The 14,294-nt window shown below is 62.7% G+C and overlaps 1 protein-coding gene across 1 annotated transcript; it reads right to left on the bottom strand.

Annotated features, from left to right (window-relative positions):
* Positions 1 to 185: 185 nt before the first annotated feature.
* On the bottom strand, positions 186 to 9,939 carry XKR7 (XK related 7). Its single transcript, XM_064730100.1, has 3 exons — positions 9,515 to 9,939; positions 4,060 to 4,259; positions 186 to 3,976 (listed from the first exon to the last, which is right to left on the bottom strand). Exons 1-3 carry the CDS (start codon positions 9,937 to 9,939, stop codon positions 3,021 to 3,023), a joined length of 1,581 nt encoding a protein of 526 aa, XP_064586170.1. The 3' UTR covers positions 186 to 3,020.
* Between the last annotated feature and the right edge of the window lie 4,355 nt (positions 9,940 to 14,294).

The raw sequence follows: 14,294 nt of genomic DNA, 5'->3' as shown, positions 1-14,294 counted from the left end.
AGGGCCACCACACCAGGCAGGCAGCGCTGCCTCAGCCATCCTGCTCTGCTAATGATGCCCCCGAGCAGTCCGGGACAGAGAGGAACCATCCTGCCCTGCTTTGGAGCCCCAGCTGTGAGCTGGAGGTGCCGACAAGGACAGTATCCCACAGGCAGGGCTTATTGAAATGAATTTAATATCTCATGTTGCAGCAAAATTAAAAATATACAAAAAGTTTGTGGTATACAAAAAAGTCTCGGGACGGACCCCGGCCTCCCGCTCGCCCCCGCCCGCGCCGAGGGTCCCAGAGAAGAAGGTGGCACACAGAGTATTTACAGTACGTGACAGCAGCCGCCGGGTCCCAGCGCCGGGGGGTGCAGGGATGCGGCTGAGACCCCGCGGCAGCCCCTGCCAGAACGAACTTCTCTCACTCCCTGAAGCTGGAGCAGCCCTGCTGCAGCTCTGGGTGACAACCCCAGGGACCAGAACCCCGCCATCCCCAGTGGGAGCTCGAGCGCCCCTGGAGCTGTGCCCATCCCGGCCCCGGTCGTGTCCCCTGTCACCCCGGCAGGCAGGGGGGGACAGGGCGCTGGGTTTGGCTGCTGCTGCTGTGGCACAGGCAGGGAGGGGACAGGGGGGTGGCCTGGGGCAGGAGTGAGACTGAGGGGTCCCCCCGAACCCCACACGTGGCCAGAATCCTCTGCCCAGATCAGCCCAGGGCTGAGGGTACCGTGGCTTGAGTGCATAGAAAAGAGTCCCTCCGACCCACCAGCATGGCCCTGGGGTCCCCACACGAACCCCGGCATGAAGGGCATGCCCAAATTGCGTCTCTGCCCTGGGGTGGGCAGGGGCAGGGGCAGGGGGAGCCCAGAGGAGCCTCTTGATGCTGGCACACAGTCCCCACATGGCCCTTCCCCAAATCCTCTGTGAGCCGGACCCAGGGAGGAGCTGCCACCGCCTGGGCACCGCTCAGGGGCTGCGGTGACACTGCTTGATGCCTGCAGTGAGCCCCCGGAGCAGCCTGGCACCCCTGGCTGCTGCCGCCACCTTCCCTGAGGAAAAGAGACCCGGCCCCAGAGCCGCCCCAGCCGGGGCTGCCCCAGCCCCCCCAGCACCAGCACAGACCCCCGGGGCAGCTCCAGCCCCACCAGCACAGACCCCCGGGGCTGCCCCGGCCCCACCAGCACACACCCCCGGAGGCTGCCGTGACGGTGGCAGTGAAGAAGCAGTGCAGGTGACAGGGGCCCAGCCCACTGCCCAGCCCCAGCCATGCTCTGCACCCTCCTCCAAAGGGTTTCCAAGGCTTCCAGTTAGCACCAGTTAGCACCAGTCAACCCAGCGATGGCCAGCCCAGCCTGCTGTCACCCCAGCTACCAAAAAATGGGAAATAAAAGCAACGTGATGCCACCCCAGTGCCACCACATCCCTCCCAGCCTGGCCATGTCACAGGGCTGGGCACCCACACTGTCCCTCAAGGACCCCACATCCCCACAGCTCCCAGGTGCAGCTCTCCCATCCCACTCCTCCAGTGCCTCACACGGTGCCCCATGGCACAGAGGGGCTCTCAGTGCTGCCCATACTCCCCTGCCCAGGCAGGGCTTGGCACTGTGGCTCAGGGCAGACAGAGGCCAGAACCCTTTGGAGCCATGGCAGGGGCACAGGGGATGCAGGGAAGGCACAGGGGCCGTGGGTGTGGGGGGCAAGGTGGGCAGCACAAGGTTGGGGTGTCCAACAGCTCCCCTGCCCTGCAAACCCCTGCCAGCCCCTGCACACACACACACACACACACACACACACACACAGAGCCCCCCAGGACAGTCCCAGCCGGGGGGCACAGGGTACATTCAGCACAGCCCCTCGGTGGAGGCTGGTGGATCTGGGCAGGACCAGGGACACATTCAAACCCAGAGCCCGAGCAGCCCCACTCCTCTGGGGAGGCAGGAGCAGCCAGGGCAGGTGGGGCAGGGTCTGGGGACAGGCAGGGGGGACACAGGGTGAGGTCAGGGGAGGGAGGGAGGGTCCCAGCTCAGGTTTATACTGCGGAGCTGGAAGGGGGTGATGCTGATGAAGGAGTGAATGGAAATGCTCCCGGCTGGGAAGGGATGCCAGCCCAGGAGGGGAGAACGGCTGGGGGTGAATCCCACTTTGGGGAATCCGGGGAACGCCGGCGGCCCCGCACAAACCCCTCAGTGGTGCCAGCCAGGCCCTGCCACCCCCGGCCCCAGCGGAGGTAGAAAATGTCACACAAATGTCACCATTCAGGTGAAAACAAACCCAATGAGATGAAGCAGTTCCTGTGGGGATGGGGGGGAGGATGGGGTGCAGCCATCCTGGCCTCAGCTGGGGACCCAGCTCCAAACCAGGGGTGCAAGGTGCCCACCCACGAGGGGCCCCCTCAGGTCAGGATCCACACCCCACAGGATATTGGAGACCCCATGGAGTTGGGGACATGGCTCAACCCTGAGCCGGGGGGACTGAGGATGGAGATGAAGGGGCTCACTTCGGGTTGGTGTGGCAGAGTTGGGGGAAGTGGGAGACGTGGGGGGGACTGGATGGACCCCGGCTGTCCCTGCCCCAGCTCCCTGGGGGCCACCAGCCGCATGCACACCCCAGCGCAGCCACGTTCCATCCCCACGGCTCTGCCGTGGCACAGGCACCTGTGTGCTGCCCGCTGTGCCCCACCGTGCCCCTGGCAGCTGCCAGCCCCCAGCCCCATCCCAGGGTGCCCCCGGTCCCCATCCTGCACCACTGATATGGGCCACAGCACCCACCGCCTGGGCTCAGGCACCGGTGAGGTATTTTGGCAAGGACGAGCCCTGGAGGGCGTGGGGGCGGCCGCCGTCGGGTGGGACGGGTCTGGGCTGCGGGAAGGCAGCGCGGGGAGGGGATAGCACCAAGAGACCTCCCCGGCCACGGCCCACGAGATGCTTGGCACGGCGACACGGCAGCGCCGGCGAACCCGAAGGAAGGCAAACAGCTGTGGAGACACAGGGTGACCCGGGTGGCACCGGCGCTCCCGCCGCAGCCTCACGCCCCGCAACCTACACGGTGGTCTCGTACTCCAGCACCTCCTGCGGGGCGCCGGGGGTGCGGTACTGCAGGCGGGGGGTGGTGGGCGACGCGTACTCCAGCGCCAGGATGGTCTTCCGCAGGCGCCGGTCGATGAAGTGGGCATCCCAGGCCGGGTACTTCTTCCTGGGCAGGTCAATGCGGATGACGGGCCCCTCTGTCCGCGGGGCGCGGGCGGCCGGCGCCGGCGGGGCGCAGGGTCTCACCTGGAAGACGGGCACGCAGCTGTCCCGCTCGCCCGGCGCCCCGTCCCGCTCGCCCCCTGTAGTCCGCGGCAGCGAGCGCGGGGGGCTGGTGACGGCTTCCACGGGGGACCCCGGCACCACCGGGGGCGGCTCCTGCCGGAAGATGCAGCCCACGGAACGGTGGCTGAAGATGGGGCCGTTGGGGTGCAAGAGGCAGTAGTAGATGAACATGAAGAAGATGCCGAGGGCGAAGCTGGAGCTGACCACGCAGACGAGGATTAAGGCGTTGAAGTCGGAGGTGACCTTGCGGTCGTAGTAGAGGAACCAGAGGATGGTGAGGGCGGCGTTCTCCGACAGCGTGATGATGTAGTAGATGCACATGCGGTAGCGGCTCCGACCCTCCTTGACGTTGAACCAGCAGAAGATGTAGATGATGCCCACCACCATGTTGTAGATGATCTCCTCCCACTTGGACATGCAGAAATCCGTCTCGCCCTGGATGATCCAGAAGGTCATGATGCACCAGTGGGTGACAATGAAGATGCCAAAGTAGAGCTGGAACACGGAGGCGAAGAGGGCGAAGGCGATGGCACGAGCGGCAATGGTGAAGAGATGCCAGAGGATCTGCACCACGGCGCCCTTGTAGGACATGGGCATCTTGTCCTCCCGCGAGTCCCGCAGCACCTTCTGGTAGGACGCGATCATCCAGGCCAGCGAGACCAGCGAGGCCGAGGCTGAGAGTCCTGCAGGGAGCGGCCATGAGAGCCCACACAAGCCAGGACCTCCCTCTCCCCACCCTGTCCCCTGTGCCAGCGCTGTCCCTTACCCTGCAGCGGCTCGATGCTGTTCTGCTGCACCATGATGCTGAGCTGCAGCACGAGCTGGGGCGCGCTCTTGAGGAAGGCCTCGAGCAGCCGCAGCATGCTGATGTCGGCGCTCTCGAACATCATCCGCCAGTAGAAGTGGCGGCGCCGGTGCTCGGCCTGCCACCGGCTCTGCAGCCCCAGGTACAGCGTGCGGAGGTACCTGTGTGGGGCAGGCCAAGGGTGGGGTGAGCCCAAGCTGCCAGGTGAGCTCACCCCACTCTGTGCACACCAGGAATGCCCTGTGACCACTGCCAACCTGTTCCTGTTGATTTGGGACCATGGAAAGCCCCCCTAGGCCAGAGGTGCCAGGAGCTGCAGGGCAACAGCAATGAAGAACACATCCCTGTCCCAGGCCAGGGCTCCAATTTGGGAAGTTGCAGCTTGTGCAAAGCCAGCTCAGCACCCCAGAGCCCTGGGCCTCACCATGCTGCCCACCCAGCCATACAGTGCCTACCCACCCATCACCCCAATCCTTGCCCACAATTCAGGGTCTGGCTTCCCCCACAGGGATCCCATCCCCAGCTTCACTTTCCAGCCCCCCATGGATTCAGGCTGCCCCAACCCAGCACCACATCCGGCTGCTTTTCAAAAGGGATATTTTGGTCCCTGCTGGCGCAGAGCCCACCCTGCTTCCTCCTGCCCCGGCCAGGATGGAGGAACCAGCTGGTTGCGCCGTGCTGCCCACAGGAAGCTCCTGGCGCTCATGCCGGTGTTGCCTGGGCTCTTGGCAGGGCTGAGAGCTCAGCCACACGCTGGCCCTGGCCATCTGGTGGTCGGCCGGGGGTCAGCAGAGCCGTGCGTGGCACGGACGCACGCCCGGCTGAGTCACCGCCACCAGGGACCCTCCCCACGGCACCGGGCCAGAGCTGGCACCACGGGAGGGACGCGGGGCTGGCCAGGCAGGGCTTCCCCGGGCAGTCCTGCCTGCACCACGGCCAGGGCTTTGCTGGCCAGGAGGAGAAGGAAGCTGGGTGAGGAGGAAAACAGGTGCGGCAGGAGGACATCAGGCCACAGATTCCTCCCAGAGAATAAAATCCTCTGGCAGAGCAACGGCTTCTCCATCAGCTCCAGAATGTGCTGCCAGACAACTCCATCAGCCCAGAGCATGGGAGAAAGCCTGATCGCAGCACTTTCAGCTCATCCGTCAGCAGGAGGAGGCAGCAGCCAGCCCTGCTCCCGCTGCAGGGACAGCAGAGTGCTCCCACCCCGGGGCTGCACAGCCCGCAGAGCACACTGAGGGCCATCAGCTGGAGCCACCGAGCCCCCAGGACACCCTGCTGCCATCTGCTCTGCCCTGCCAGCCCCACTCCCAGCCCCCACCGGCTGCTCTGTGCTGGTGTCAAAGTGACGTTTTAACCTCCACCTCCGGGGCAGCACCTAATTTTAGCCTTTGCTGCAGCCTGTCCCTCGCTGCTTGGGGTGGGGAGAGGCTGTGGCCACCTGGCTCCTGGCCCCTGGCACAGATCTGCATCCCAGTGCCACCTGCTCAGGCAGCCAGGCCAGCGCTGCCCCTGTGGCACCACCAGGGCCACAGCCTCTCAGAAGGGCCCAGTGAGGGACCCTCCTCTCTGGTGGGGAGCAAACCAGTGGGCAGCCAGGGGTGAAGGCACAGCATAGGGGGAGACAACACGGGAAACAATGTAAAGCCCTGGTTGCTGTAGGGCATCACTGCTGTCCCAGGGTGCCCATGCATGAACCAGGCTTGGGAGCTGGTGACCTCATCCTGTCCCTGTAATTTGTCTTGATAATTGGGCTCATCAGTGATCCCACTGTCCATGGCACAGAGCAGCCCCCACACACAATACAGAGCCCCAGCCCTGGGTCCTGCACTGTTCAACAAGTGACCCGTGGCCTCCCCAGCTTTCAGCAAGGGCACAATTATCCCTCTGTCTGCCAGCTCCATAGGTCTCATTAAAATGAGATTTCATCTCCCATCAAGTCTCCCGAATGAAATGTTGATTCTTATTTGTTCTGCATTTGATCATGCTGTGGTGTTTCAGCCCAGCGAGCGATCCCGGCGCTGCCAGCGCGGCGGGCGCTCCCCAGCCCCGCGCCACGGCAGCTGCACGGGAAACACAGAATCAATCACTTGAAAAAAAATCATTTAATTTTCAAAAAAACTGATGATGAGGCAGAAACCGACAGTGAGAGCTCTCAGGGCTAATTGCTCCCTCCTTTGTATTGCAAAGAGTGATCCAACAAAAACCCTGCAGCAGGAAGGTGGTGGCTTGGTTGGGCACTGGTTTTGTCAGAGCCCCACTACAGCTGGATTGTCACCAGTGTCACTTTTACCCCCAACTCCCAACTACTGAGCCCAGCTCTCAAATGTCGGGAAAAATGAATGAAGAGAAAAGCCCAGCTCTGGTTGCAAACAAATCCCCTAATCATCATCCTCAGATGGAAAAGGATGAGGGACCCTCTGATCCCAGAGTGAGCAGAGGGAAGTGTGATTTTCCTAGAAGATAATTTGGGATCTCATCCCTTAATCCTGTATTTAAACAAGGAGAAAATTGCTTCTCTGTTACAGCCATTTTAATCCCTTACACATCCTACCAAGTCAGGTCATGAGGGAGAACTGCACATGTGCCCATGTCACCGCAGCCACCGTGTCCCCCCAGCCCCACACCCCAAGGTGCTCTGGCTACTCAGGGCAGATGGGAGTACCTGAGGGTACCTGTGCTCAGGGAAAGGCTTTGTCTGGCCCTAAAAGCCCCTTGTCCTTTGCACCAGGGCCAGGTGGGGACTGCCAGCACGGGGTCCTGCAGCAGAACAAGCTGACGCCTCAAAGCTGGGGGCCCCAAGGCCTGGGGGGCTCCTGCCCCAACACAGACAGAGCAAAGCTCTAGAGAGCAGAGTGGTGGGGAAACCTGCAGGTCACAGCTCTGCCACCCCTCATGAGCGCACCCAGGATGACCTTGCCCTCCTGGGCTGCTACCAGACTGGCACCAGGGCTGAGGGGTGGCACTGGGTCCCCGAGCCAGCAGAGGATGGGGGTACACAGGCTGATGGGGGCTTTCAGGTCTGGCCCCAGTGACCTCAGGCAGCCAAACCATGTGTGACCCTGGGCTAACACAGACACAGGCACTGATAGGACTGTCCCCAGCCTGGTGGGACCTGCAGCACACCCTGGCCAGCTGCCAGCCCACAGAGGGGGCAGGGGACCCTGGCACTCTTGCAGGCAGGAGGCACACTGGCATGAGCAGCATCCCTGCCCTGCAGAGCTGCTTTGGAGAGGAAGCTGGGGACTTTGTGAGTGGATAACAATTCCTGAGCTGCAAAACCATCCAAGCATGGCCCACAAGCACAGTGGTGGTGTGGGACCAGCTGGGGACAGGCCCTTGCTGCTGCTGCTTACACGGACACACGGTCATGCCACCAGCAGCATCTCCAGAGACCACTGTGATGGAGCTTGTGCATGTGCACCATGAACATACCAATGACTGCTAACTTCAACAGATTTAATCAGGAATAACCACAGAGCCAGTGCCCAGAGCTGCTTTTGCAGGTGGGAAGCAGATTTTTTTGGGGGGGATTGGGGGTCTTTATCACAGATGGGGCTCAGGACTGGGGCTCAGGTTGGGAGAGGTGACATCTCCAGAGGTGAGGGATGAGGCAGGTAAATCAGGAAGGGGGAGATGTTTGGCAAGGGGTACAGTGCCCTGACCAGGGAAAATCCTTTCTTTCACCTGCAGCATTTATCCAAGACTTCTTTAACTGCCACATCCTCCTGCACCGGATCCAACCCCACTAATGGGTTTAACAAACTGCATTTAACTGGTCACCCCAACTAATCCCAAATCCAGAGATTAGAAAGAGCCTCAGCTGCTGCTTGAGACCAACATGTCCTGGAGGGTGAGTGCTGAGAGTTACCGCTTTAATTGGCTTAGGAGTCTCCATGGCTCAGCCGATCCGAGAGCGGGACTGACACCCCCAGGAGCAAAGCCCCCGGCTGCTGCTCAGCTCCAGCTTGGGCTGGGATCAGGTGTGTCAGGCTCACTCCAGTTGCAGGCAGGGCCAGAGAGCTCCTGTCCTCTCCCTCACACACCAAAGCAGGTTTTGCACCCACCCTGCAGCCAGAGTACCCTGAGAGTGGCCCCGTTGTCGGGGGGATGGGGAGGGCAGGTGTGCTGGCAGGTGTGCTGAGCACGGCACACGCTGCTCTGTCAAACAAAGTTAAACATCCAGAGCATCCCAGAAGGAGGAGTAGGGGAATGAACATGCAGACACCAACAGGGAACAAGCAAAGAGCCTCTACCACAGCACTCGGGAGGGGAAACAGGATGGAAACCCGAGCAGGGAGTGCTGCTGGCTCCAGGCATTGTTCTGGGCATTGCCTTTGTCTGCCCTCCCGGCCCTGGCTCCTCCAGAGCCGCTGGTGCCTGGCCCAGAGTGGGGTTTGGAGCTGGGAGAGTGCAGGGCTTGGCCCGTGGCACAGCAGGGAAAGGTGCCAAGAAAACATCACCTTGTGCAGCTGGGGGGTCTGCAGAGAGGTGGGTGAAGGGCCTTGAGCTCCCCCAGCATGTCTGTCTGCTGCTTGCCCTGCCCACGCCACCAGCCTGTCCCCAGGACAGGGATGGGGCAGCAGCAGAGCCTGGACAGGCTGGGGAGCACCAGCACCTTCTTGCCCACCACCCCACACATCCAGTGAGATCAGGACAGGAGCCCTGAGGCGTTCAGGGCCCAGCATAGTCACTTCACACCCCCAGGACCACACTGCCATGGCCAGGCAAGTCCCCAGCAGGCCCAGCACCACCTGGCAGCAGGGCTGGCAGGGCTGTGGCACCGAGCTGGGCTGCAGCTCCTCACCCACACCCACAGCTCCTACCCACACCCACAGCTGCTACCCACACCCCCTGTGCCCATGGCTGAGAGCTCTTCTCCATCATCCATCTTTCTGGGGCTGCAGAGACATTGATCCCTGTGCCTCCCCAGCTGCCTGGGCTCCTGCTTTCACCTCTCCATCCCCACCCGTTTCCCCATGCCTTGCCAACCCCTCCTGGAGTCTCCATGCTGTTATCCCCACCCATGTCCCTGCTGCACTGTGCCGCTCCCTCCAGGCCCCGCCTGGCTGCATGACCCCCATGTGCCCCCTCCCCACGTACCTCCAGCCCTGCCCAAGCTTTAGCAGGAGCATCAGGCCCTGCAGCAGCCCCATCCCAGCCCCCTGTACCCTCACCCCCAGGCACCCTCGTACCTCCAGACCTGCCCCAGCTGCAGCAGGTGCGTCAAGCCCAGAAGCATCCCCATCCCCTCAGCACCCCTATCACCCCGATACCCCCATGCCCCCCGTTCTCCCATACCTCCCACACAGCCACACCTGCCCCAGCTGCAGCAGGTGAATCAGGCCCTGCAGCCGCCCCATCCCCGCTGTGCCCCCACCCCCCGAGCACCCCAACGCCCCGGGTCCCCCCGTACCTCCAGACCTGCCCCAGCTGCAGCAGGTGGATCAGGCCCTGCAGCAGCCAGACGCAGAGGCGGCAGCAGCCGCGGGGGCCGCTGTCCTTGGTGCCGCCGCCGCTGTCCTTGGTGCTGGCGGCGAAGTCGTAGACGAACCACCTGAGGCTGAGCATCTGCACCACGAGCGAGGGCAGCAGCACGAACAGCAGCGTCAGCCCGAACCACCAGCGCTGCCCCCGCACGTAGTAATGGGCCGCCAGCCACAGGTCCGAGGCACCGTCCGCGAAGCAGACGAGGAGCGCGCAGAACACCCAGCAGCCGTCCCGCAGCCGGTACCGCCGCGCCGGGGGCTCCGCGCCCGCCTCCCGCCGCCCGCCGCCGCCCTCGGGGCTCTCCAGCAGCACGGCCGGGCCGCCGCCGCCGCCGTCCGACTTCGCGGCCATGTTGTCGGGGGAAAGGAGGAGAAAGGAGGGAGCGGGAGAGACTTCCGGAGGGATGGAGCCCGCCCCGGCAGCGCCCGCCCCCGCCGGCCTCGCCCCGCGCCCGCCGACAGCGGCTCCCCCCGCCCGGCGCCGGGAGCCCGCGGCGGCTCCCGCCGCTCCCCCGCCGGAAGGGGCAGCCGCCCCCCCGCCGGCGCCGCGGGGTCCCGCAGGAGCGCTCGGTGCCGCCGGGCGCCGCCCCGCGCTGGGAAGGGCGAGCGGCCCCTCCCCCGGCCGGCCCCCAGCCCCGGGCCCGCCGGCACGGACCGCCCGGACCCGCTCGGTGCACCCAGCCCGTCCCGGCGGAACCGCGCTGGCCGCGCTCCCTCCTTTCTCCTCCTTTTCCCCTTCCCAGCCCACCGAGTACCGGAGCTTCCCGGGAAGCTTCTGGGTAGCCCCGCGACCCCCCCAGCCCCGAGGCTCGGTCCAGGCAAGACCCTGACTGTGGGTGCAGGCTTGGCCTGAGGTCCGGGAGGGTGGAGGTGTGGGTGCCTCTTCTCTCCTTGGGCTGAGACAGGACCACAGATCACCAAAACCCTGCCCAACGCTGCCAGAGAGGGTCCCAGCAGGGACTGGCTGGGCTGGACCTCAGCCCTGCTTTGGAGGGAGAGGCATAGAATCATCATAGGATGGTTGAAGGACCCTCAAAGATGAATAGAAGGAACCCCAAAGATCAATTTGTGCCAACCCCTTGCCAAGGGCAGGGACATCTTCCAGTAGACCAGGCTGCTCAAAGAAGTTGTATCCTCTTTGAGAAGACCAATGATGGGGTTTGGTAGCAGGCTTTTGTTGTTGCCGAAATGAAACTCGTGACAGAGTTACAGATGTTATTCTCCAGCCTTGGGAATGTCCCTGGAAGCGAAATACCAAGGCCACTGGAGGCTGGGCGCACAAGATGTTGCCCTGCTCTGCCGCTCCCCCTCTCCTGCTTGTTTTCCTCGGGAGTTTGGACACAATGTGTCTGGCGGAGCGAGGGGCCGCACCCCGGGATGTGGGATGTGCGCTCGCTCGAGCGGCAGCGCTGTGCCGGCATCCCCGGCACGGCTGCAGGGAAAGGGCTGCGAGGGAAAGGGGAAAAGGGCTTTCTCTCCTTTGTGGCGGGTCTCCAGGGACGGTGACTGCACACGGGCAGCTGCCTGCTGCAGGCAGCCCCAGCCCCCAGCCCGCGGGGCCGGCTCCGGCTCTGGCTCAGCCCCGAGGCTCAGCTTGCTGCGCTGCTTGCTCCTGGCTGGAGCCTGGCCCGTGGTCAGCACGCCGTGGCACACTGAGAGGGGGAGCGTGTTTGATCCCAGGAAACACAGCTAACTTCCAAATCCCGCCTTGCAGGGTGGCCAGAGGGATCAGCACAACCCGAGGCTGGGGTGAGCTTGGATTCCTAGATGAAATCCAGGGAGTGAAGATGTTACTCAGCACAAGGGAGTGGCCGGGCCCTCGGCAAGGCTCTCCCCGTGCTGTATGTATTAGCATCGATAATGAAACACCTCACCTTGAGATGCTCCTGACAGATCCCCTCCACAAATGCCTGCCTGGGGGAGGGGATGCTCCCAGCATCCCAAAGCCTGAAGAAAGCAGCCTTTCATCAACAACCAGGCAGGGCAGGGCCCCCTCCAAGGATGGGGTCCACTGGCCAGAGCCCCTATCAATATTTGGCTACTCCAGACCTCTTTGGTCTTGGTCCCTGGGGGCTCTCTGACTTGGCTGGGTGATGGAGCACAGACCACGTTGCCATGATGGTGGGCACAGTGCCAGGGAGAGGGCACTTGGAAATCAGGGAGAGACAGACCCACCTTTCTCCCCTGACCCTGAAACACCCCCTCTGAAGCAGCAGTTAAAGATCCACAGCCTGAGAACATGGAGACCGTGGTTTGAAGTCTGATTTATCTTAACAACAGGCCCCAGCAGCCACATGAAAGGAGAAGAGAGAAAAAAACCTTATAAACATCCCTGAAGCTTCCTGTGCAGCTGCCAGCAGGCAGGGAGGGTTTCTGGCTGCATACAGAAAAGGGCTGCAAGGAAGAAAAAGGAACATGATGAAACCAAACCTGCTCTTTCCACAAAACACACAGCAAAGCAAAGCAGCTCCCGGCAGCAGGCATGTGGCTGCTTCCTCTGACTGCCCAGTTCCCAGGGGAACTGGTCCAAATGGACTCTGGTTCCAGTCTGAGTCCAGCTTCCAGGCAGAATGTCTGCCCCTGGCGCTGGCTCCAGGAGGAGAAATCCATGATGATTTGTGGCTGGCTCAGAGCTTGGCTGGGGACAGGCCGCAGAGAGCAGCACCAGCCTCTTCTCACTGCCCTGAGAATGTTTTCCAGATGCCCATGGCTTGGTGATCCCTCAGCTGTGCTGAGCTGGGCCCCACCTTGCCAGGGAGAGCAGCCCCCACCCTTCTATGCAGCCCAACATTCCTGGCAAAACCCTGCCTGCACTGCACTGTCATTGGCAAGCCCAGAGTCACTGCTGCCTTCCACTGCTGCCAGGACACAGCCAGCCTGCTCCCATCCCTGCTCCCATGCCACATCCCATCCCATCCCCATGCCACATCCCATCCCATCCCCATCCCCTTCCCATCCCCATCCCCATCCCCATCCCCATCCCCATCCCCATCCCCATCCCCATCCCCATCCTCTTCCCATCCCCATCCCCATCCCTATCCCCATCCCCATCCCCATCCCTCCTGCCCAGACTCTGAAAGCCCTCCCTCCCTCCTTCCTGCTTTTTCAGATCTCCAGCCAGCTGCTCCCACTGACAAATGAGCATTTCCCAGCACTGGCATCCAGCCCCAATCCCAGTACATTTTCTAGTTGATGGCAGGAAGGAATCTAACCCGAGTGTGGATCATTCCCAGCCTGGAGTGCCTGTGTGTGCCCCAGCACTGGCTCTCACTGCTCCCTGAAGCTGCTGCACTTCATTTGATGCTGCCACAGACAGGGATCTCAGTTAACTGAAACAAATGACCTTATGGGATTAGAGCCAGTAATCTTCCGATCTGGGTAATCTCCCTTAAAGGATTATTTGCCCACAGTAGTGTGGTGACCACCAGCCAGCTGCTGCCTTGTTCCCTCCATCCCTGTTCCCTGTGGCCCTCATTTCTGGCAGCCCAGAGGAGCTGCAGCACTGGGGTCACCACCTTTGGGGAGCTCCTTATCAAATTTAATGAAGTGCATGTGCCAGGGTCGCCAAGTGCTGGGGCTCCTCCTCTCCCCGGCCCCTGTTTGCTGCTTCAGGCAGCTTTGGAGCTCTCTCCTCTCAAAGTACTGATCTAAAACAGATCAGAGGTCCCCCCACCATCACCAGGTAAGCAGCAAAGCCTGGGTGGCAGAGATGGACAGCTAGGGACAGGGCAGCATTCAGGACCTTGAGATGCTGTTTCAGGGCTCTGTCCAGAGCAGGGACATGTGACATGAGAACCTGTGTCCCCTGTTACCCACCAGCCCTGGGTGGGCTCCTGGGGCCCCTTTCCCATTGCAGAGTGCACACGGTGAGGATCTGCCAGTTCTCATCATCAGTGCTGGGTCTCCCTGCATCTCCCACACCCCATTTTTCCAGCTCTTTTTGCTCATGACTAGGTGGGGCAGAAAGAAAGGGATAAAAAGCATTTTGAGGGGCAATATATTTCCCTTCCTGCAGGCAGGGTCATTCAGGGCAGCAGATGGATATGGTCCCCTGCCAGAGCCTTCCCGGGACTAGCCCCTGTCTGACACACACCGGGGGGCACCAGGGCTGGCTGAGGGTGAGCCGAGCTGCCGGGACCACAATTGGCTCCAGTCCCTGGGGATGGCAGGTCCTGGACGCTGAGCTACAGATGAGCCACCAGCTGCACCAAAGGAAACCTGAGCTAATCGCCCCGCGCTTTGAGTGCCCTTTATTGCTTTCTGGGATGACAGAGAGGTCACCTGATGCTCCAAGGGCCCAGCTGCCAGCAGCGGGACCGTGCTGGGAAGCAGCGAGGAAGGGGAGACAGACGGTGGTGACTCGCTGGGGCCGACAGGCTGTGAAAAGCCATAAATAATTCACACACAAGGGGACCAGGCAAGGCAGGGCTCTCAGCCGCTGTCCCTCAGGGCTGTGGCGAGCAGGATGGGTTGGGGGCCCGCTGCGGGGCCGGGACCCCACTGTGGGGCTCAGCGCCACACGGCCGCACTGCACCCTCCATCCTCCTGCCGGCCGGTGCCGAGGCGGCCCGGAGCCAGCCCCGGGATCGGCAGTCCGCACTACGGACCAGACCCCACGCTGGCACCGGGCACGTCCGTCCCAGCCCACGGCCACTCACGGCCGCTCTGGCGCCCCTGGCCACGCGTGTTGGCAGCCCTGGCCGGTCC

Source organism: Zonotrichia leucophrys, chromosome 20 (assembly GCF_028769735.1).
Source record: "Zonotrichia leucophrys gambelii isolate GWCS_2022_RI chromosome 20, RI_Zleu_2.0, whole genome shotgun sequence".
In the NCBI taxonomy this organism is placed as follows: domain Eukaryota; kingdom Metazoa; phylum Chordata; class Aves; order Passeriformes; family Passerellidae; genus Zonotrichia; species Zonotrichia leucophrys.
This window is presented reverse-complemented; position numbering and strand designations above follow the sequence as displayed.

What these genes read in the sequence shown, in the direction of transcription:
- XKR7 (XM_064730100.1), bottom strand. Translation starts at nt 9,939, where the DNA reads ATGGCCGCGAAGTCGGACGGCGGCGGCGGCGGCCCGGCCGTGCTGCTG. An exon ending in CAGCTGGGGCAGGTCTGGAG is followed by an intron (nt 4,260 to 9,514) that starts GTACGGGGGGAC and finishes TGCCCCACACAG; the next exon opens with GTACCTCCGCACGCTGTACC. An exon ending in CAGCATCGAGCCGCTGCAGG is followed by an intron (nt 3,977 to 4,059) that starts GTAAGGGACAGC and finishes CGCTCCCTGCAG; the next exon opens with GACTCTCAGCCTCGGCCTCG.